We start from the raw sequence: 22,090 nt of genomic DNA on the forward strand, positions 1-22,090 counted from the left end.
ATAAAAAATCAAAAACTTCCAGAGAATTACTATTTACTTTATTAACTTACGGATTTATTATATAAATATATATCCCTCTAGCAGCATATCTGCCACCTCCCTTGCTCTCATAATGAAGACATAGCTGATTCGCTGCCCTCCCAGCCCCCTCTTGATTTTCCTCTTGTTTGCGTCGGGCAGGAGTCTCTGGGGACCTCCTGAGGTGGAGGTGGGCTGCTGGCCTGCCTGCCTGATAGTTGATGGGTTTGTGCTCCGTCCCCCTCTTTTTTTGAGTTTATTCTGATTTTTTTTTTTTTTTTTTTTTTTTTTTTTTTTTTGACTGTTGGCTGGATAAACCACCCTCTGGGGACGGGAGAATAAAACATGTAATATTTTTAAGATGAGTTCCAGTGTCCTCTTTTTCTTCTGCCACCATTGTTCAGCTCTCTAGGGCATTTGAGGCCCGCTGGGCCCTGTGCTCCAAAGGACAGGAAAGCAATGCCAGGCATGGTGCCTCAGGTTTATAATCCCAGCATTTGGGAGGCAGAGGCAGGAGGACTCCTGTGGCTACATAGCTAGGCCCTGTGTTGTTGTTTTTTTTGTTTTTTTTTTTTTTTTCAAAAGAAGGAAGGTGTCATTGCCACCACTATGTGCAGGTCAGGAGTGAGGACAGGAAAACACAAATGGACTGGGCCCCAGGCAAGCACTTGTTCATCCACAGCAGGGAAACGCAGGGCTGGAGCAGGCTGGCTTCCCCTGACTGCCCATCTAGGAGAAGGTGGCCACCTCCGACCACTGGACAGAAGGAAAAGGCCGCTTTGAGGCAGAGGGCTCAGGGTGGTGCTGGAGCCACCGTCCCCTTTGCCCAGCTCACCTGCTTGTGGGTCAGGCACACCATACCCTCACCCCCATCCAGGTGCTGGCTGCAGTGGCCTGTATATGAGAGGGGCAGGGTGAATACCCAGCACCAGCCCAGAAGGGCACACCCCTGCACCCTGCCCAGCCAGGAATGGCACTCACGGAAGATGCAGGTGAGCCGGGCTGCGCAGGACACGAAGCGCTCAAAGTCCACACGTAGCCGGCTATCACGGTAGCAGCTAGTGAGGGCCTGGGTCAGCTGGTTGTTCAGGTGGAAGCCTAGGAGGAGGCTGCCTTTGATACCTCAGCACCATACCCCCTGATGTCAATGTCGATACTGTTGTCCCCCGCCCCCCAATCTGCACAGAAAGCCTGAGTGCACATTCCAGCTCTGTGACCCTGCACTTCTCTGGTCAGGGAGGCTGTGTGAGGATCAAGAGGATTGTCATGTTTACAAGCATCCCACGGCCCTGGTTTTGGGCAGGTATTGTCTATGCATGTTGGCATGTGTGGGCAAGTGCACATCCATATGTGTGCATGTGGAGGCCAAAAGCTGACTTGGGGTGTCTTCTCAGTCGTGTGACTTTATATATTGAGTCAGGGTCTCACCGAAACTCAGAGCTTACTGACTTGGCTAGTCCAGCTAGCCAGCTTCCTCTAGGGGTCCCTGTTCTCTGCCTTCCAAGTGCTAGGGTTACAGGTGGGCCACAGTGTGATGTACTTTGGTGCTGGCGATCTGAACTCTGACCTCCAAGCTTGCACATGCAAGTGCTTTACCTGCTAAGCCATCTCCCTAGCCCTTGGTGGTGTTTTGTATGAGACATGTGGCCTCTAACTCTTTATGTAGTCAAGGATGATATTGAGCTCCTGATCCTTCAGCCTCCACCTTCTGGATGGTGGGAGTTCAAGCCTCTGCTACCAGGCCTGGTTTATGTGGTGTGGGGTATTGAACTGAGGGCCTTGTGCATGCTACCAACTGACCTACATTCCTAGTCTCTTTGTTTTTTTTTTTTTTTTTTTTTTGGTCTTTTTGAGACAGGGTCTCCCTGTAGCTCCAGCTGCCTGGAATTTACTCTGTAGACCAGGCTGGCCTCGAACTCACAGAGGATCCGCTAGGATTAAAGGCGTGTGCCACTATGCCCGGCCCTAGTCTCTTATTTTATTGTTTGGTCTTTTTGAGACCAAAAACCCCAGCTGACCTGGAACTCACCATGAGTACCAGGCTGGCCTCCATCTCATAGAGATTACCTGCCTCTGCCTCCCGAGTGCTGGGACTAAAGGCATGCTTCACCAAGCCCAGCTCTTGGTGGTTGTTTTGTTTTGTTTTGTTGACACAGGTTCTCACTAAGTTGCCTAGAACTTGCCATCCTCCTGCCTTGATTTCACGAGGTGTCATGGTGCCCGCCAGGCTCAGCTGGCTTTGTACTTGTTCCTTCAAAGGTTGGCAGTCGTCCGTGTCCTGGGCACTGGCGGACACTGCTGTGTGGCACAAATGGATGTCATCTTTGTGCCCCTCTCAGAAGCCATGCCTAAAGTCTAGACATCTGTCATCTCTGCTGTAGAATCACAGGTTTCTAGAAGCTCCAAGTCGTGGATCTCACCCACAGCTGCCTGAGGCCCTGTCCTCCCAATTTTCACACCCCAAACACAGTCCTGAAGACACTGTGAGCTTCCACTGCACCTGTGTTCTCATTCAACAAATACCAAGTGCCATTTTCCCACCAAGCTCAGTGCCAAGTGGCCTGTGGCAGGTCACTGTCCCTCTGATCTTAACATGTCTTTGGGTATCAGGGTGGGATATGCTGGACCCAGGGCTGAAGGAAGTCCTAGCCAGATGGGATAGAAGGACCTAAGAAGGAGCTGACAGCCTTTGTTCCTTCTGCCTACAACCCCTGACGTGTGCCGGGCACTCAGGACACAGAATGAATGAGTGGGTGGGTGGAGGGATGAACTCCCATCCAAACTGCTATGCTGCCATCTCTTCCCCTTCTGCCTTGGGCTCCATCTTACAGGTTCCTGGACCCTCAGCCACCTCCCTAGGTCCCATACTTGCAGCCTCACTCTCCCCAACTCATCAGTTCTCCTGGCTCCTGGCTCCTGGCTCCCACTACTGGGCAGTGGCAGGTGAGGCCAGTTGCAAGCACCAAACCCAGCCCATCTTCCAGAATCTTTCAAGGGTTCCATGCCAAGTATTCCCTGCAGCTCTGGGCCTTGATGAGAATGTTGTGCCTCTGCAGTAAGGCAGTAGCCTCAGCAAAAGCCATCACCTCCTTTCTTTGGAACATTCTGTGGCTTTGGAGAATGAGTGCTGTGCAGTGGTATTCTGTGGACTCCTTGCATTAGCCTTCACATTGGTCACGTCCTAGCTGGAAGCAGAGGCTCAGAGGGGGATCCTGTACCCCAGGCCACTATAAGAAGAAGCTAGAGTTGAGCCTTGTGGACAGCCAGTGTGGATGGCCAGAGCCAAGGGAGACAGGAAGGACTCTGAGGCACTTAGGAGAAGAGGGAGTGGGTCCTGTCCCCACAATTACCCCAGGTGTCCATTTATACCTGCTGCATTCAGCGCCAGCCTCAGCTCACAGGAGTTCATAGTCCCAGAGGCATCTTCATCAAACTTGTCAAATGTGGCCTGGGGGGGCGGGTGTCAGGGGACAGGTGCAGTCACATGTCAGGCCCCTGAGTTACCCTGTACCTTATGGCTGAGAGGGGGCTTCTGAGGCCAGATAGGCTCAGGCCCCAGCTCCCCTTGCTCTTGGCCCAGGATGCTGGGCCACAGCTCAGACACTGCACCTGTTACCTATCTGGGACAGGACAGCAAGCTCCCAGGCCCTCAATTATAAATTCAAGCCCACAAAGGCTTAGTGAGGACTCAACAGCAGACTTGTCACTATTGTCAGTTCCATGGATCTTCCACCATTTCCTCCCCCTCCCTGGCAGGGCTCTAATTCCCAATACCCATTTGCAGCCAAGCAAAGGCTCTTTGGAGGAGAGGTGACAGACCTGAGGTCTTCCCAAAGGAAAGATGAGGGCTGTGATTCCAACTGGGACATGAGGTTGTGCTGAGTCAGTCAGTCCCCGAACTGTTTAGTATCCCCAGAGGGGCCACAGTGGAGTGGAAGGGACTGCTCATTCAGCTTACTCCCAGATTGGCATAAAGAGGCCTAGTCTACCCTTAGGGTCCAGAAGGAGATAGCCACTCCTAGCCCCCACCTCACCTGCCACACCAGGAGGTGGCTCCAGAGCTCCTGGAACTGGTATAGGGCCAACCTTCGTCCATACTGTAAGTAGAGACATTTGATTACAACCAGTGGCCTTCAGAAGGGCAGATCCCAACATCCCTGTCTTGCTTCCCCAGCCACTGCCCCCATATACCCCAAAATACTGCACAAGCTGCTCACAAGTCCTGAGCCCAATCTCTCCAGAAGTCCTCGTGTTAGCCCTGGCTACAAATGAGAAAGAAACCAGAACACATGTAGGGAGCTGCTTCCAAGCTGAGCTCTGGTTCTTGTGGCCTGACCCCCTGCAACACCATGCTCTATGGGTATGCAGGAACCCCAAACCAACTCACCAGGCTCCCTTGCAATGCTTAGTAAGGTCTGCAGCTGAAAAGCATCAAGTTGTTCCTCCTAGTCAGGGAAGAGGCACTGGTGAGGCCATTGGCTCACACAGCCATTCAACAAACACTCTGGGCCAGTCCCTGTGCAGCATAGTGCTGGGGACACCTCAGTGCTTGTCTTTTAGGGTTCAGCTAGAGGAGATGCGTCTTGTCCCCAGAGTGGACAGGGCAACGATAGAAGCACTAGCTGTGAGAGCCCACAATGGGTGGGTGACAGACTTCAGAGGAGGGGACTTGGGAAAGATGGCTGAGCCTGGGAAGGGGAGCAGGTGTGGGCAGAGGGAGCAGACTGAGTAAAGGCCCTCAGGCAAGAGAGATCTGTGAGAGTCCCCAAACAAAAGTAAAGCAAGAGACACCCAAAATCCATGGCTCAGGCCCATAACCCCACCAACTGGGTAACCTGAAGCAGGAAGACCATCAGGAATTCAAGGCCAGCCTGGGCTACAGGCTACATAGCAGTTCCAGGAGAGCCTGGGCTACCTTTTTTCTTTTTTTTTAAAGATACCTAGTGTTAGGGAGGGGCTTAGTCTCATCTAGAGAGACACCACCAGTCCCTGATCGGTCCTCACCTCGTCAGCCAGTTCCAGAAACAGCTGTGCCAGCTCCAGCTCCAGGGGCTTATAGGGAATCTGTGGGGTAGCAGAGGTCAGTCCTGTCCCAAAGCCCTCCCACCAGCGTCTTGTTCCTTCCCACAACTACTCCGCACCGTGAGGGCATCCAGGTTGGCGCTGATCACGTCATCGATCTCTCTGCGAATTACAGAATGGGGGTATCAGCGGAGGATTGGGTGGGAACAGAGAGCCTGGCTGGGCGTGGCTTTGTGGTCCTGGGGCGGGGCTTGGTGCCAGGGGCGGGTCCACAGATGCGGAGGAGGCGGGATGGATGCCCGGGCGGAGCCTCAAATCCTAAACAAGCTAAACGGTCCGGGGGCGGGGCCTGAGATTAAGGAATTTGATGGGGTCCCTGGGCCAGGACGGGGTGCTGGAAGAAAGGTTAGGGGGTGTCTTCGCTCACACTGCAGTGTGGCTGCGCTCGGAGAAGATGCGCAGCGTGAAGTCGGCCTCATCGCCCACGCGGGAGGCGCTCGGTACCACCAGGTAGTGGCCAGGTGGCAGACGACAGCGGCGGCTCACGTCGCGGCGGGCGCAGAAAACCGAACGGTCGGCGCGCAGCAGCCCAGGTAAGAGCTCGCGGCTGCGCGGCGAGTCCCAGAGGCCCAGTAGCTGCAAGCGGGGCGGCAAGACCACCAGCTGCCCCTGAGGCTCCACCCACCCACCCATCCCCAGGGTTCACCACACAAAAACCAGACCGTCTGGCCCGGCCCGCCCGGATCCCCTAATCCCGGACCCAGACTTGGCCCGTCCAGCGCAGGTGGACCAAGTCCTGGGGCTGGTCCAGGGTCTGGGGCCCCATCTGAAACCCACCTCCTCCGGAATCTGCCAAAAGGAAAAATAAAGGGAGTGGAGTCAAGGAAGTGCCACCTCCCAGAGTCCCCTCCCTGCCCCTCCATCCCTCACAGTTCCCTTTTGCTCACTCCCACTGGACTTTTATTATTATTATTATTCTATGTGTAAGAGTGTATTGCCGGCATATGTGTAAATGCACCCATGTGTGCAATGCCTGCGGAAGTCAGAAGAGGGCATCAGATACCCTGGAACTGGAGTTATGGTTAGCGGCCATGTAGGTGCAGGGAATCGAACCCGGGTCCTCTGCAAGAGCAGTCAGAGCTCTTAACTGCTGAATCATCTCTCTAGTGCTTCCATTGGATGTTTTGTTTTGCTGTTTTGTTGTTTGTTTTGTTTTGTTTTGTTTTGAGATAGGGTCTCCCTGCAACGCCAGCTGGCCTGGAACTTACTATGTAGACCAGGTTGACCCTTGAACTCTCAGAGATCTACCTGCCTCTGCCTCCCGAGTGCTAGCCACTGGACTTTTAAAAAAGAAATTTGTGTACATGAGTATTGTGCCTGCATGTTATGTAAGTGCACTGGTTTGTGGTGTGTGCAATGCCTAAGGAGGCCAGAAGAGGGCATTGGAGCCCTCGGAACTGGAGTTACAAATGGTTGTTAGCTGCCATGTGGGTGCTGGGGACCAAACCCAGGTCCTCTGCAAGAGCAGTCAGTGCTCTTAGCCTCTGAGCCAACTCTCCAGCCCTAAGTCCTCCCCCATTTCTGACCCCTTCCCAAAACCTCCCCTCACCTATGTATGTCCATCATTCCTTCTCTGCCCCCTTGGTCCCCTCCTGCCTTCTTTCTGTCCCGTCCTTGAACCCCTCTAATTCTTTCAGAATGACTCAGTCTCTAGACCACCCCCTCCGAGGGCCCTCCGACCAGTTCCAAGGCCTCCACGGCCCACTGCTCCACCAGAACTCACCTTGATCCCGCCCTTACCTGGAACACGTGGAAGCCCACAGTGAGGTAAGTGAGGCCCTTGGCCCTCAGACACCGCCGGTTGCGCTGGATGAGAGACAGGAGGACCGTGCACTTGGGGACACGGCCTCTCCTCACTGGGCCCCTGGTCCCTGCCGCTCCCCAGCCTCCCCCGGGCCCATCTTCCTCGTCTTCATCCTCTTCCTCATCAGGCTCCAACAGCGTCAGCCGGAACTGAGGATTGGTCCAGAAGTTTTCTAACAGAAGAAAAGACGATGGGGTTCCCACTGCCGCAGACCCCACCCCAGCTTGCCTCTTAGGGGGGCTCCAGGCCTCACCAGAACTCGGCTGGCTCCCTCCGGAGTTGAAGCCCCGCACCCAGCGGCCCTGGAATATGTTGATGTGCCAGCCACCGCCTGCGGGGCTGGGACCCAACACCTCCGGGCTCAGCGAGCAGATCTGGACCGTGTTGAAGTGTGAGAGAAAGTCTTGCAGTTCCATCCTGTACAGGGAGAACCGTGAGTGGTGCCTGGCCATCCCGGGGCCCAAGCAGCTCAAGACCTCAGAAGTGGCCCCCAGTTCCTTAAATACTGCCAAATACCCAATGATCAGAAACTCCTGAGCCTCCAGTGTCTCTGAGGCCTCACAAATATCCCACATCTCAGACGATCACAAACTCCCCTCAAATATCATCAGACTGACTTTAGGAAATCACCAGATAAGGGACTGGCAAGATGGCATAGTGGGTAAAAGCCTGACTACTTGGGTTCAATCCCTGTATCCCACAGCAAAAGGAGACAACTGACTCCTGAAAGTTGTCTCCTCTGACCTCCACACTTACACTGTGGCACACTTGCTTGTGCGCAAACACATAGACACATGAATGTCAAATTAGAAAAAAGAGTTTAAAATGGTATTTTTTAAAGCCCCAAATGTCACACCAAGCCTACAGAGATCACCCTAAGTATGACCCATCATCTTTTAATCTCCCAAAATTATTGCTTCCAAATTCCTTTAATAAGCTGAGGGAGCGTGAGCCGGGTGTGATGGCATATGCCTTTAATCCCAGCACTTGGGAGGCAGAGGCAGGTGGCTCTCTGTGAGTTTGAGGCCAGCCTGGTCTACATAATGAGTTCTAGGTCAGCTGGAGCTACAGGGAGACCCTGTCTCAAAAAACCAAAAAATAAATAAGCTGAGTGTGGTGGCTCACATCAGTGAGCATTTGGGAAACTGAGGTTGGAGGAGTGCCATGAGTTTGAGACCAGCCTGGTCTACACAGTGAGTTCCAGGCCAACCTGGTCTCAATATTCCCCTTCCAAAAATAATTCCCTTAATAGCCCAGCTTACAAATACTATCGCCCTGATTTAGTAAAGTAGAACCCTCTCCCCAAATTACAGCTGGTAAGGACAGCTCTCCATCATGATCCATCTCACAGGCTTTTTCTGTGTCCCCACCCACCCTGTCCTGGAGGTCCGTGATCCAGGGGCCCTCCCAGAGGTAGAGAACTCACCAGAACTCCCCATCCTCCTTTTTCACCAGCAGGGCATCTCGCCACTCAGAGGGGAGTAAATCCCAGCGAGGGCAGCTAGAGAGACCAGTATAAGATGGGTACGTATGGGTGAGCCCCCACCCACCCCAGGCCCATCCCACCTGTCGCTCCACGGCCCAGACCACTCTATACGGCCCCAGGGGTTCCTCAGCCGCAGCAACCGCACCCTGGTGAAGCCTAGAGACACCTGGAGACAAGCATCATCAATGAGGGTGGTATAGGGATACCTCCAGCCAGCCCAGCCATAGGGACAGCTCACCTTGTGCGTGCCAGTGACCGAATACGCATGTCCTTTCACCAAGCCTTCTTCTGTGCGGATCTCACCCTGATCACTCTGGACAGAGAACAGGATTGTGAGGCTGGAGTAGGAGAGAGGTCAGCTGTTCTCCCATTTCTCCATCCCAGTCTCTTGCCTCCAAAGTGGGAACCAACCAAGCTCAGCACAAAATACCAAAGGGGCTCAGAGAGCATGTCTAAGCTGAGGAGTAAGAATCCAAGCCTGGGCCTGGTGGCATAGGCCTGTAACCCCAGTTACTTGAGAGGCTGAGGCAGAAGGATCACAAGTTCAAGGTCACCCTGGGATACAGAATATGCTCAAGATCAGCCGGGGAACTTAGTGAGACCCTGCCTCAAAATAAAATGTAAAAAGAGGGCTGGAAAGTGGACGTAGTGATGCATGCCTCAGCCCAGCACTCAGGAGGCAGAGGCAGGTGGGTCTCTGAATTCTAAGCCAACCAGGTCTATATACAGAGACCTAGCTCAAAAAAAAGTGTATGTGGGAGGGGGTGGCTAGGGATGTAGCTTATCAGTAGAGCCTTGACTTAGAATCCACCAGTGAGGAGCTGGGAGCAGCAGCAGAGTCTGAGAAGGACGTAAGTACAGCCCTGACTGGACACTAGTCTCAGTGTGGGTCCACATGGGAGCCCCCAGTCCTCACCAAGGCAGTGGCACCCACAAGGGACTCCTTGGCCAGTGCATGGCGAAGGGCAGAGAAGAGGCCCGGACTGTTTCCTCTCAGGTAAAGCACCTCACCCACACCGCCTGTGAAGTCCACAAAAGCCTCGTTCATGTGGCCCCCTCGCATCACCTCGTAGGAGCCATGGAGCCTGTGGGAGCAAGTGGGGGTAGGGTCTGAGGCACATAGGAGCATCACAGGCCCCTGGATCTGGGGGCTGTAACCCAGGATCCTTAGGAATTATGGGTGATCAGTGAGGTTTGGGATTGTGAAAAATGGCAAAAGAGGGGGTATTTAAGATGTGAAGGCTCACAGGTTATAAGCATGACTTAGGAGTAGAGCACCTATCTAGAATCCTCCAGTGAGGATCTGGGGGCGGGCATGGCTCAGTGGTAGAGCACTTGCCTAGGATCCCCCAGTGAGGGACTAGGAGTATGACTCAGGGGTAGAGCACTAGCATGACATGCACAAGGCCCTGGATTCCATCTGCAGTATACACACGTGCCTCTCCTAAATGTAGTCAGGGTTGTGGTGCACACCTGTAACTCAGGAGGGTGACAAAGGAGGACTATGAGTTCAAAGCCAGCCTGGGCTACATACATAATGAGATACTGTCAAGAAAGAGAGACAGAGAGAGAGAGGGAGAGGGGGGGAGGGAGGGAGGGAGGGAGGGAGAGAGAGGAAGGAAGGAAGACTGGGGATATAGTTCAGTTGGCAGAGCGCTTGATTAGTATACCCAAAGCCCCAAAGCCCCAGGTTCCATCCCTAGCACTATATAAACCTGGTATGGTGGTTCACACCTATAATCCCAGTACTCTTGGGCTGGAAGTAGGAAGATGGAAAGTTCAAGGTCATCCTTGGCTACATACTGAATTCCAGGGCAGGAAGGGTTACATGAGACCCTCTCTCAATGAAATATAAAACAAAATCTCCAAATGAAAGTTCTAAGAGGATGCTGTGATATTAGGGTTCTAGAAATTGTGACTGGATTTAGGGTCTTTGGTTGGAAGAACCCCAGATATCAGGGGCTTCACTGGCTTGGGGTCTGCTCCTGAGTCTTGGGGCTCAGCTGGGAGGACAGGGTGCTCACTTGGCATAGGCCTTTTCTAGCAGTGAGGCCCAGAACTCGTTCCTCTGTTCTGAGCGCACGAACATCAGCTTCCCCTCACGCACAGGCAGTTTGTCATCTACCACCACATCTACCCAGCGGCCAAACTGCCAGAGCTGGTGGGAGAAACAGCAGGACCAGGGTTAGCTTCCAGACCCTGCCTGAGCCCCATCTCCCACCCTGGACTCTACCTACTCAAGTCCAAGAATCTAAACCCTCAAGGGAAGTCTATGTCATCATGCCACCGTGGGGGAAACTGAGGCATGGAGAGAGAAACTGAGCTCTACCTGGAAATGAAAGATGCCTGCATAACCATCTTGAAAACCCTGTCCAGGAGGCACCACGCGGTTCAGGAGTCGAGGGTACAATGTAAGGGAGGCAGCAGCTGCAAGAAACCAGCAGTTCCCTAGGAGGAGAGGCCCGAATTAGGCAAGAAGGGACCAAGGGAGGTGGACTGGGAAAGCTGAGGAGAGGGGACAGAGGTATAACAATGTCAGAGTCCTGAGTCTAAGGACTCAAGATAGGCACAGGGGCTCACCCAGGCTTCCCTGGCACACGTCTGTTCGACTCATATCTTCACAGATGAACTGGGGCTCAGCACAAAATTCCTGGGAGAAGAGGAGGTTCCAGTGAACCCAAGAAAGGGGAGTTCGGAGGAAATGGAAAGAACGGCTCGGGTCCAGGCCACCAGGAAGATACCCAGGTAATGAGAGCCTCCAACCCCAGAAAGGCCTGTGGGCAGGAGCTTGGCTTCCCTGGGCCCTTTGAACCCCTCTGGCTGAGCCTGCCTCAAACCAGGCCCCAGTTCTTCTCTCTCAGAGGGAGGGATCCAGACCCCAGCCTTCCTCCCTCACACCTGGGCCGTAACCCTCCTCCCTCAGACCCGAGTCCAGGTCTCAGCCCTCTTCCCTCAGACCCAGGGGTCCAGACCGTGAGCCCTTCCCCTCTAAACCAGGGGTCCAGACCCAGCCCTCCTCCCTCAGACCCAGGGGTCCAGACCCCAGCACTCCTCCTTCAGACCCAAGGATCCAGACCCCCCAGCCCTCCTCCCTCAGACCCAGGGTCCAGACCCAGCCCTCCTCCCTCAGACCTAGGAGACAAGCTTGGCCCTCATCCCTCAAACGTGAGGACCCAGGTCCCATCCCTCCTCCCTCAGACCTAGGACCCAGCCCCGCTCCACTTTACATGGGGCCGCTTCCATTCCACCCCTTTGGCCTTCTCTGAGTTGGGCCCCAGCTTGTCGTAGCCAAGGGCATCAGGGCCAGCCGGGAAGCAAGGGTCACGGAACAGGATTCCCGAATCCAGGCAGGCTGCTCGGATGGCATCATAGCTCTGGCCCTTGAAGAGCTGTGGGCCCCGGGTTCCAGCCTCGGTCCCGTCCTCCACCAGCTGGATGGTGACTTTTCTGCTGCCACTGGCCATCTGGACACACTCTGGACTTTCAGATAGATCCAAGCCCTTTAGCCTCCTGAGTCATGGGGCGGGGCTTCTGCTCCACCTGTACCCCACTGGGGGTCTTTAGGCCATGAGGAGCCTTCTCTCTTGTTAATGCTAATTGATGGTTTGAGGTGTTAGTGAGCAGGGACGCCTCTTCAGTCAGTTTCCTCCCTGGGGCGTGGAGCCTTTAGTTGTGGCCAAGTTAGCAGCTTAATGGGCTTGACCAGCAGGAGGATGGAAGGTAGGCAGAGCTAGGAGGACCAGCAGCTAACGAGGGAGTGCCAGGAAGGAGGTCAATGTGGGGGTGTGTTTCTGCCTGCCTGTCATCCCAACTCAGCCTGTCTCCTTATCTCTTTTTTTTTGGTGGGGGGGATGCTGGGGATTGAACCTTCCCACATGCTAGGCAAGCCCTCTACCACTGAGCTACATCTCCACCCCTCCTTTACCTTCTACTTTGAGATAAGGTCTCATTAAGTTGCCAAGGCTGGCCATGAACTTTCTGTCACCTTCCTGAAGAAGCTAGTGTCAATGATCTGAGTGCCTAGGCCATCCCATCCCTTTTTCTCTTCGTGTCTTTCTTTTCTTTCTTTCTTTGTGTCTTTCATGGTTTTTTCCTTTTATTTTTTTGGTGAAATGGGGGCGCAGGGAGAGGTCCTCACTATGTCGCCCAGGCTAGTGTTGAATTCACTTTGTAGGCAAGGAAGACCTTAAATTTTGGATCCCCCTGCCTCCATCTCTTAGTACTGGAATTATAGGTGTATACTACCACACCTGGTTTATGTCATCCTGGGGATCCACCCCAGGGCCTTGTACATGGCAGGAAAGCACTCTACCAACTGAGCTATTCCGCCAGAAGAAAACTTGTGAGTGTTCTTCGTTTGCTTGCGTGTTTTGTTTTGTGACAGACCGCCATATCTCAGTCCCCTATGGTTCTTGTTTGTTTGTTTGTTTGTTTTTGTTCCTTTTAGACAAGGTTTCATTATGTAGCCCCAGCTGGCCTGGAACTCTCTATGTAGACCTGGCTGGCCACAAACTCATGGAGATCCACCTGCCTCTGCCTCCTCCAGGTGCTGAGGTTAAAGGTGTGCACCACCACTCTGGTTTCTACGTCTTCCCTCCTCTGTCCCTGTCTGTCTGCACCATCTTTCTGATATGTAGCCCACATGTGGCTCTTCAGCAAATCAACATGGGACCCTGGCTTCACTTAAATTCACTCTCGGAGGGAGACCACAGCCAGTCATCCAGGCAGAAAAGTAGGCTCTGTCTTATGCTAGGAACTGGAGTTTAACTGTTCAGAAGATGCCGGGTCCCCTTCCCAAACAGATTAGCATCTGGGAAGCAAGATTTAAAAGGATCTTGGGGGCTGGAGAGATGGCTCAGAGGTTAAGAACATGGACTGTTCTTGCAGAAGAACTGGGTTCGATTCCCAGCACCACATGGCAGCTAACATCTGTCTGTAACTCCAGTCCCAGGGGGATCCAACAGCCTCTTCTGTCCTCTGAGGGCACTGCATGACACGGGTGTACTTACCTATATGCAGGCAATACACGCATACACATAAAATAAAAGTAATAAAAAATACATTTTTTTAAAAAAAAGGATTTTGGAACCAAATAGATTTGGCAAAACTGAAACTCCCCTTCCTCTGACTCTGGCCCTAGAAGAGCCTTGTCATCTCTGGGACACTAAGATATCACTCAAGATTTCACCATCCTTCCTGCTAACAACAGGAGTCTAGGGAGGCAAGAAGATCAGGAGTTCAAGGGCAGCCTCAACTATATAGCAAGCTCCAGGCCAGCCTGGGCTACATGAGATCCCATAACAAATAAAAAAAATAATTAATATGCCACAAATTTTCCTTCCTGTGGAATTGCCAGGCCACACATCCCCCACGTGACATGTTGCCAGCACTGGCAGCCGGAGGGCATGGGTTCAAATCCAAGCTCTGCCACTTAGAACGGGAAAGCTGGGTGTGAAAGTTTGCACTTTTGATTCCAGCACTTGAGAGGTGGAAGCTGGAGAGTCCTGAGTTCAAGGCCAGTCTGGGCTACACAGTGAGACAAAGAACTCTCTGTGTGTAGTTTCTTCAAATAGCTGTGGGTGCCCGCGGCTTGCCTGCCCTCCCTCCCTCCCTCCCTTCCTCCCCTCCTTTCTTCTTTCTGTTTCTGTGGTACTGGGGATGAACACAGTGTGTCCTGCATGCTAGTCAAGTATACTACCACTGCGCTACATCCTTAACCCAGAAGTCTGTCATCTTTAAGAGCCCAGCATCTTCTATCTCTTTGTGGGCACCCTTAGCCCATTTAGGGATCTATCATCCCTTAGTCTTCAGCTCCAGGGCTCTGGTAAGACTGGCCCCTCTCCACAGACCAGTGACCAGCATCTGACCTGCCAATTAGAGTGTCACAACCCCTGACCACATGCCCCGACCACACCCGGGCCACACGCCTGCACTCCCTGGACAGCCTCTCTTAGGGTCCTGCTGATGAACACAAACCTAGAACTCTGAGGCTGTCTCAGCCAGAGAATGGGAACGGCAGGGAAGCACAGGCAAACAACAGGAGGACAAGGTTCCCCTAGGTGTGAAGCCCTGGCCCCAGGCCTGCTGAAACCTGACTTCTTTTCGTTTGGTTTGGTTTGGTTTGGTTTGGTTTGGTTTTTGAGGCAAGTTCTCGTTATGTAGCCCTGGCTGGCCTGGAACTTGATATGTTGATTAGTGTGGCCTCGAAGTCATGGAGATCCACCTGCTTCTGCCTCCCAAGTGCGGGGATTGAAGGTGTGTGCAACCATGCCAGACGTTTGTATACATTTTGTTGGCTTCCTTCCTTCCTTCCTTCCTTCCTTCCTTCCTTCCTTCCTTCCTTCCTTCCTTCCTTCCTTCCTCCCTCCCTTCCTTCCTTCCTTCCTTCCTTCCTTCCTTCCTTCCTTCCTTCCTTCCCTCAAGGCAGGGTCTCACTCTAATACCAGCTGACCTCAAACTCATAGTGACCCTCCTGCCTCCATCATCAGACTGCTAGGATTACAGGCAGGAGCCATCGTGCCCTGCTATTTTTGTTTGTTTTGTTTTGTTTTGTTTGGGTTTGGGTTTTTTTTTTTTTCTTTTGGTCTTTTTGAGACAGGGTCTCCCTGTAGCCCCAGCTGTCATAAAACTCACTATGTAGACCCAGGCTGGCCTTGAACAAACAGAGATCTGCCTGCCTCTGCCTCCCGAGTGCTGGGATTGAAGGCATGCACCACCACGCCCAGCCTTTGTTTGTTTTTTGAGACAACGTCTCCCTCTAGTCCCTGCTGACCTGGAATTCACTATGTTGACCAAGCTGGCCTGGATCTTACAGAGATCTGCCTGTTTCTGCCTCCTGAGTGCTGGGATTAAAAGTGAGAGCCACATACCAGCTTTTTTTGTTGTTGTTGTTTGTTTTGTTTTAAAACACTTTTTGGATTTATTTGTTTTTATTATTTTATATGTATGAGTGTTTTGCCTGCATATATGTAAGTGTACCACATGTGTGCAATATCCACAGAGGCCAGAAGGGGGCATCAGATCCCCCTAGAACTGGAGTTATGAATGGTTGTTAGCCACCATGTGGGTGCTGGGAATCGAATCCAAGTTTTCTGCAAGAGCAGCCAGTGCTCTTAACCACTGAGCATTCTCTCCAGCCCATTTTTGTTTTTATTTTCGTTCTTTTGAGACAGGATCTCTCTCTGTAGCCCATGCTGGCCTCAAACTCACAGCACTCCTCTTGCCTCAGTCTCACCAGTTCTGAGATTACATGCGTGTATTACTACACCAGACTGGACTTAAAGTTAAAGAACTAATGAACAGTGTTCTTCTCTTCCTCCCAGTCTACAGTTGATTTTATTTTATTTTTTGGTTTTTTGAGACATGGTCTCCCTGTAGCCCCACTATGTAGACCAGGCTGACCTCGAACTCACAGAATCTGCCTGCTTTGCCTCCTGAGTGCTGGGACTAAAGGCATGTGCCACCATGCCCAGCTCTAGCTACATTTGATTTTATATTTTCCTCACTGGCCTCTCATTTCACTAGGATTACTTCTGCAGGGATGTCAGCCAGCATGCCTAGAACCCAGGCCCCAAGGCTGTCATACATCCCAGAGACGCCATCTGGAGCAAGATCGATCCTTTTCCTCTCTCCCACCTTCTTCGATGATGATGTGTTTCAACCTCACCAGCTGGAGCCACTGAAAAGGCAAAATTATGTTAAACACTGTCATGGGGACTGGAGAAATGACTCAGTGGTTAAGAGCAATGGCTGCTCTTGCGGAGGACCTAAGTTTGGTGTCCAGCACCCACATATGGTGGCTCGTGATCACCTGTAACTCCAGCTCCAGGGGGTCAACACCCTCTTCTGGCCGCCACAGCCCTGCACTAATATGACACACACACAGACACACATACATATAAAAACTTAAGTAAATCTAAACACTATCATGAAAATGAATGCTAGGTGTGGTGGTTTACACTTGTAATCCCAGCATTTAGGAAGCAGAAGGCTTTCCATGAGTTAAAGGCCAGACTAGACTATATAGCTAGCCCCAGTATCAAAAATAGATAGTGCCAGGCCTCCTGGCACGGGCCATTAGCCCCAGTACTCTGGAGGCAGAGGCAGGTGGATCTCTATGAGATCAAAGCAAGCCTGGTCTACATAGTGAGTTCCAGGCCAGCTGAGGCCACAGGGAAACCCTGTCTCAAAACACACACACACACACACACACACACACACACACAGAAAGAGAGAGAAATAATAAATAATTATTTTTAATTAATTTTTATTTTATATGTATGAGTGTTTTGCCTGCAGGCATGTAAGTACAACATGTGTGTGCCTAGTACCCATGGAGGCCAGAAGAAGGCATGGGATCCCCTGGAACTGGAGTTAAGGACAGTTGTTAACTACCATGCGGGTGTTAGGAAGTGAACTGAGGTCCTCTGCAAGAGCAGCCAGTGCTCTTAACTGCAGAGCCATCTCTCCAGCCTTAATGATTTTTTTTGGTCTTTTTAAGATAGGGTCTCCCTGTAGCCCCAGATAGCCTGGAACTCACTATGTAGACCAGGCTGGCATTGAACTCACTAAGATCCACCTGCCTCTGCCTCCCAAGTGCTGGGATTAATGATGTGTGCCACCATGCCCAGGTTCTCCCTGTAGCCCCAGCTGGCTTAGAACTCACTGTGTAAACCAGGCTGACCTCAAACTTACAAAGATCTGCCTGCCTCTGCCTCCCAAGTGCTGGTATTAAAGGCATGCATTTCCACACTGGTAGAAATTTATATGTGTGTATATATATATATATATGTTTGTTTGTTTTTTTTAAGACAGGGTCTTACTATGTACCCTTGGCTGGCCTGGAACTTACTATGTAGACTATGCTGGCCTTGAACTCACAGAAAGCTGCCTGACTCTGCCTCCTGAGTGCTGGGATAAAAGACATGTGACACCATGCTCATCTTTAAAAAAAGGGTAAAAATAATCCGAAAGCCAGGTATGTTTGCACACACCTGTAATCTCAGCAGTTGGGAGGCAGAGGTGGAAAGGATGGAAGAACAGAGGCAGACGTGCTCAAAGAGACATGTGTAAGAACATTTGTACAATTTTTTTAGAAAACAGGAGAGGGTAGTGAGATGGCCAAGCCTGATGACCTGAGTCCCATCACACACATAGAAAATAAATGTCTATTGTGAGGACAATTGGCAAATTGTACCATGTTCACATAAGGGTAGAATACATGCAAATGGAACTGGAACCGAACAGCAGCTGCAAAAGAGACTGGGGGCAGGGGAGTGCGAGCGGGAGGTACCTCTGTTCTTTAAAAGTGCTTTTTTAAATTCCTTCTTTCTTTCTTTCTTTCTCTTTCTTTCTTTCTTTCTTTCTTTCTTTCTTTCTTTCTTTCTTTCTTTCTTTCTTTCTTTCTTTCTTTCTTTCTTTCTTTCTTTCTTTCTTTCTTTCTTTCTTTCTTTTTTTTTGAGACAGGGTCCTTATTTCACCAAGGCCGGCCTCAAACTTGCAACCTCTGGCCTCAGCCTGCTGAGTGCTGAGGATTAAAGGTATGTGCCACCATACCCTGCAAATCAGTTTTTTGTTTGTTTTGTTTCATTCTGTTTTGTGAGGCAGGATCTCTTGTAACCCAGGCTGGCCTCAAACTCACTATATAGCCAAGGCTGGTAGGCTTGAACTTCTGATCTGCCTGCCTCTGCCCCTAAATGATGGGATCACAGGTGTGCATACCACAACTGCATCCTGAATACTATTGAAGTAAATGCAAGATCTTTTTTAAAAAATTATTTTTATTTTACGGGTATGAGTGTATTGGCTGCATGTACGTCAGTGCACCTGTGTCATGCAATGACCACAGAGGTCAGAGGAGGGTGCCAGTTCCCCTGGAACTGGAGTTATGGATGGTTGTTAGCAGCCATGTGGGTGCTGGGACTCAATCCTGAGTCCTTTGCAAGAGCAGCCACTGTTCTGAGCCATCTCTCTAACCCCACAAGCTGTATTTTTAAAATTACAGTTTTGCCAGGTGTGGTGGTGAATGTCTTTAATCCCAGTACTCAGGAGGCAGAAGCAGGTGAGTTTCTGTGAGATCCAGGCCAGCCTGATCTCCACATCGGGTTCCAGGCCAGCTAGGGCTTCAGGGAGACCCTGTCTTTAAAAAAAAAAAAAAAAAAAAAAAAAGACATATAGGGCTGGAGAGATGGCTCAGCGGTTAAGAGCACTGACTCTCTTCCAGAGGACCCAGGTTGATTCCCAGCACCCACATGGTGGCTACAAACCGTCCTTAACTTCAGTTCCAGGGGACTCTGACACCTTCTTCTGACCTCCTCAGCACTGCACGACACGGGTGCACTCACATACATGCAGGCACTACACTCATACACATAAAATAAAAATAATGAATACATTTTTTAAAAAAGACATACAATTACATTTATTTTTATTTTATGTCTTTGAGTGTATGTGTTTAAGTGCCTGCAGAGGCCAGAAGAGGGTGTTGGATCCCTTGAAACTGTAGTTACAGACAGTTGTTAGCTGCCATGTGGGTGCTGGAAACTAAACCCAGAACTCAGCTAGTCCTCTCAACTGCCGAACCATCTTTTCAGGCCTAAAGTACATTTTAAAAAATTTATTTATTTATTATTTATTTATTACTTATGTGGGGGGGGCACATACATGCCACAGTGTATGTTCAGAGGTCAGAGGACGATTTGCAAGAGTTGGTTCTCTCTTTTTACCATGTGGGTCCCTGGGATTGAACTTAGGTCTCAGCCATCTCCTGGCCTTCCCCACTTTGTTTTTTTGATGTGCAGTCCCACTCCTGATTTTATTGAGTGTTGGAGATCAAATCCAGAATTTCATACATGCTGGGCAAGCACTCTACAAACTGAGCTACATCCCCAGGCCCCTAATTTTTTAATGGTAAAAATTTTATTTAATTATTTATTTATTTATTTATTTAGTTAGTTAGTTAGTTAGTTAGTTAGTTAGTTAGTTAGTTATGTGTCTATGTGTGTGGGCACATACGAGGACAACTTGTAGGAGTCAGTTCTCTCGAGGCAGTTCTCTCTTTCCACCATGTGGGTCCTGGGGATTGAACTCAGGTCGTGAGGCTAGGCAACAGACCCCTTACTCACTGAGCCATTTTGCAAGCCCTTTCTCACTTTTTAAATTTTCTTATGTTTTGCTGTGTTTTAAAAAAATGATTTATCTATTTTTAATTGTACAAGTGTTTTGATTATCTGTATGTAAACTAGTATGTGTGTATATTCCCCTGAAGGAGCCCCATGTGGGTGTGGGAATTGGCTCCTCTGGAAGGACAGCAAGTGCTCTTAACCCCTGAGCCACCTCTCCTTGTTTTGCTGTTTTTGAGAAAAGATCTCACTGTGTAACCTGTGCTGTCCTATAACCATATGCCTGAGTCTGGCCTTGACCGTCCTGCTTCAGCCTCCTGAGTGCTTCGATGACAGGGTCATCTACCAGTTTCCAGAGTAATGCTTACTCAGTACTTACCATTCACGTTGTACTGAGCACTTTCACTGGGACAAATCACCCAGTACTGAGGCTGTGTGGCCTGCCTCCTACTCCTGTGCTGATATCCACCATGTAGAACTGATGCTTGGATATGGCTAAATTGGCTGAAGTCGTGGTTTTGAGAGGATGCTTGGGGGCTGGAGACGAGGCTCAGTTGATAGAGTGCTTGCCTAGCTGATATGAGGCCTTAGGTTTCATCCTAGCACTGAATAAACTAGGCATGCACACTATAATCCTAGCACTTGGGAGGTAGAGGCAGGAGAATCAGGGGTTCAAAATTATCCTGGGCTACATACTGAGTTGGAGGCTAACCTTGGCTTGAAAATGAAGCCCATACAGACAGAGGTGAGCTGTGATCAACAGCCTTGGGTGACACAGGCAGGCACAAGCCCAGCCACATAACCTGTTCTGTGAGTTGATGATGTTCCATCCTGTGGCCTTGGTGCTCTGAGAAGACTTTTCATATAGCTTCATTTGAGGTAAGCTTGACTATGTCCCTGGTCAACCATGTGCTGACAGCCTGGAGCTGGCCACCAGAATCCCTGGGGACTGTCCCATGCAGGCAGGAACATTTGGAGTGTATGCCTCCTATACCAGTCCCCAGGGTTTGCTAGATTCCTGTAATTTGTTCAAAGGGCAGAAAGCACCTAAAATATTTTAGCCAGTGTTACATACCAGTTCACCAATAAGAACTCATTTTGGGGAGAGGGGTGCTGGAGAGATGACTCAGAAGTTAAAGGCACTGGTGCTTTTGTAGAAGACCTGGGTTTGGTTCCCAGAACCCACATTGGGTGGCTCACAACTGCCTGTAACTCCAGTTCCAGGAGATCTGAAGCCCCCGTCCAGACTTTACAGGCACCTGCACACATGTGGTCACATACAAGTGAACATACACACATAAAAAATTTTTTTAAAGAATTTACTGCCATGTGTGGTGGGGCATATCTTTAATCCCAGCACTTTGGAGGCAGAAGCAGAGGCAGGCAGATCTCTGTGAGTTCAAGGCCAGCCTGATCTACACAGTGAGTTCCAGGCCTTGATAAATTTGTTTTCTCAAAAAGCCAAAAAAATATTCATTTGTACCATTCACTATGCTAATTAATAAGTCACTAAGTACCCAAATGGAAACCCATTTCTGAATGTCATCCTGACTCATCAGGTCTGATGTTTCTGACAACTGAACAGTGTAAGCCCTTGTCATAAATGCCCTTTTAGTTTTTAAAAATTGGTTATGGAGGGGCTGGAGAGATGGCTCAGCAGTTAAGAACACCAGTTATTCTTGCAGAAGACCAGGTTCGAATCCCAGCACCCATATGGCAGCTAACAACTGTCCGTAACTCCAGTTCCAGGGGATCCAACAGCCTCTTCTGACCTCTACAGGCATTTCACGACACAGGTGCACTTACCTACATGTAGGCAATACACACATACACACAAAACTAAAAATAATAAATAATAAATTTTTTAAATTGGTTATGGAGCTGGATGGCTCAGGTCAAGAGCACTGGCTGCTCTTCCAGAGGATCTGGGTTCAGTTCCCAGCACCCACGTGCTGGCTCACAACCATCTGTAACTCCAGTTCCAGGGATTCAATGCCCTCTTCTGGCCTCCATGGGTACTGCACACACATGGTGCACATGCAAGCAAAGACTCAGACACATAAAATAAAATATTAAAAAAGAAAAATAAGGCCAGGTGTGGTGGTGCACGCCTGTAGTCCCAACACTTGGGAGGCAGAGGCAGGAGGATCTCTGCAAGTTCAAGGCCAGCCTGGTCTACATAGTGAGTTCCAAGACAGCTGGAGCAACAGGGAGACCCTGTCTCAAAAAGACCAAAAAAGAAAAAGAAAAGATTGGCGTGGTGGTGCATGCCTTTAGTCTCAGCACTCAGGAGGCAGAAGCAGGTGGATCTCTGTAAGAGCAAGGCCAACCTGGTCTATATTGTGAGACCCTGTCTCAAAAATACACAAAAAAGGCTCCTCCCAAGCCCATGAGACCCCGGAGGAACAGATCCTTAAACAACCTTAAGTGTAAAAATAAATTGATCTATTTGGACCAACTATATGGTCTTTAAAACCCAAAAGGAAAGTATAACCAAAGAGTAAAGTCATCAGTGTATTTCTTTAAGAGTTCAAGGGATTACACTTCCCAGACATTAGGCTTAAGTCTATATAAAAAGTT

General features: G+C 50.4%; 1 protein-coding gene and 2 long non-coding RNA genes across 4 annotated transcripts; 2 read left to right on the top strand and 1 right to left on the bottom strand.

Moving 5' to 3' along the window:
• Window positions 1-357: 357 nt before the first annotated feature.
• Capn12 (calpain 12) lies at window positions 358-11,854 on the bottom strand. Its single transcript, XM_008853925.2, has 21 exons — window positions 11,618-11,854; window positions 10,971-11,040; window positions 10,720-10,838; window positions 10,415-10,548; window positions 9,307-9,475; window positions 8,629-8,703; window positions 8,471-8,556; window positions 8,331-8,405; window positions 7,158-7,321; window positions 6,841-7,076; window positions 5,878-5,889; window positions 5,468-5,676; window positions 5,160-5,202; window positions 5,023-5,082; window positions 4,406-4,463; window positions 4,210-4,280; window positions 4,053-4,115; window positions 3,388-3,466; window positions 1,000-1,116; window positions 854-912; window positions 358-774 (listed from the first exon to the last, which is right to left on the bottom strand). Exons 1-21 carry the CDS (start codon window positions 11,852-11,854, stop codon window positions 748-750), a joined length of 2,163 nt encoding a protein of 720 aa, XP_008852147.1. The 3' UTR covers window positions 358-747.
• On the top strand, window positions 5,496-7,170 carry LOC115067786. Its single transcript, XR_003847155.1, has 3 exons — window positions 5,496-5,633; window positions 6,738-6,867; window positions 7,032-7,170. It is a non-coding gene; the product is annotated as an uncharacterized LOC115067786 (long non-coding RNA).
• Window positions 7,214-17,895, top strand: LOC115067787. Of its 2 annotated transcripts, none has more exons than XR_003847156.1 (3): window positions 7,214-7,337; window positions 11,015-11,135; window positions 17,856-17,895. It is a non-coding gene; the product is annotated as an uncharacterized LOC115067787 (long non-coding RNA). The 2 variants fall into 2 exon arrangements; XR_003847157.1 differs by lacking the exon at window positions 17,856-17,895 and adding an exon at window positions 15,915-16,121 and having other exon boundaries at window positions 7,222-7,295.
• Window positions 17,896-22,090: the final 4,195 nt, after the last annotated feature.

This window comes from Nannospalax galili, unplaced genomic scaffold (assembly GCF_000622305.1).
Source record: "Nannospalax galili isolate Female #2095 unplaced genomic scaffold, S.galili_v1.0 scaffold886, whole genome shotgun sequence".
NCBI lineage: Eukaryota > Metazoa > Chordata > Mammalia > Rodentia > Spalacidae > Nannospalax > Nannospalax galili.

Coding starts and splice junctions, on each gene's coding strand:
- Capn12 (XM_008853925.2), bottom strand. CDS start 11,854: ATGGCCAGTGGCAGCAGAAAAGTCACCATCCAGCTGGTGGAGGACGGG. Junction 10,839..10,970: donor CGTGTGCCAGGGAAGCCTGG/GTGAGCCCCTGT, acceptor CTCTCCTCCTAG/GGAACTGCTGGTTTCTTGCA. Junction 10,549..10,719: donor CAGGCATCTTTCATTTCCAG/GTAGAGCTCAGT, acceptor TTCTCCCACCAG/CTCTGGCAGTTTGGCCGCTG.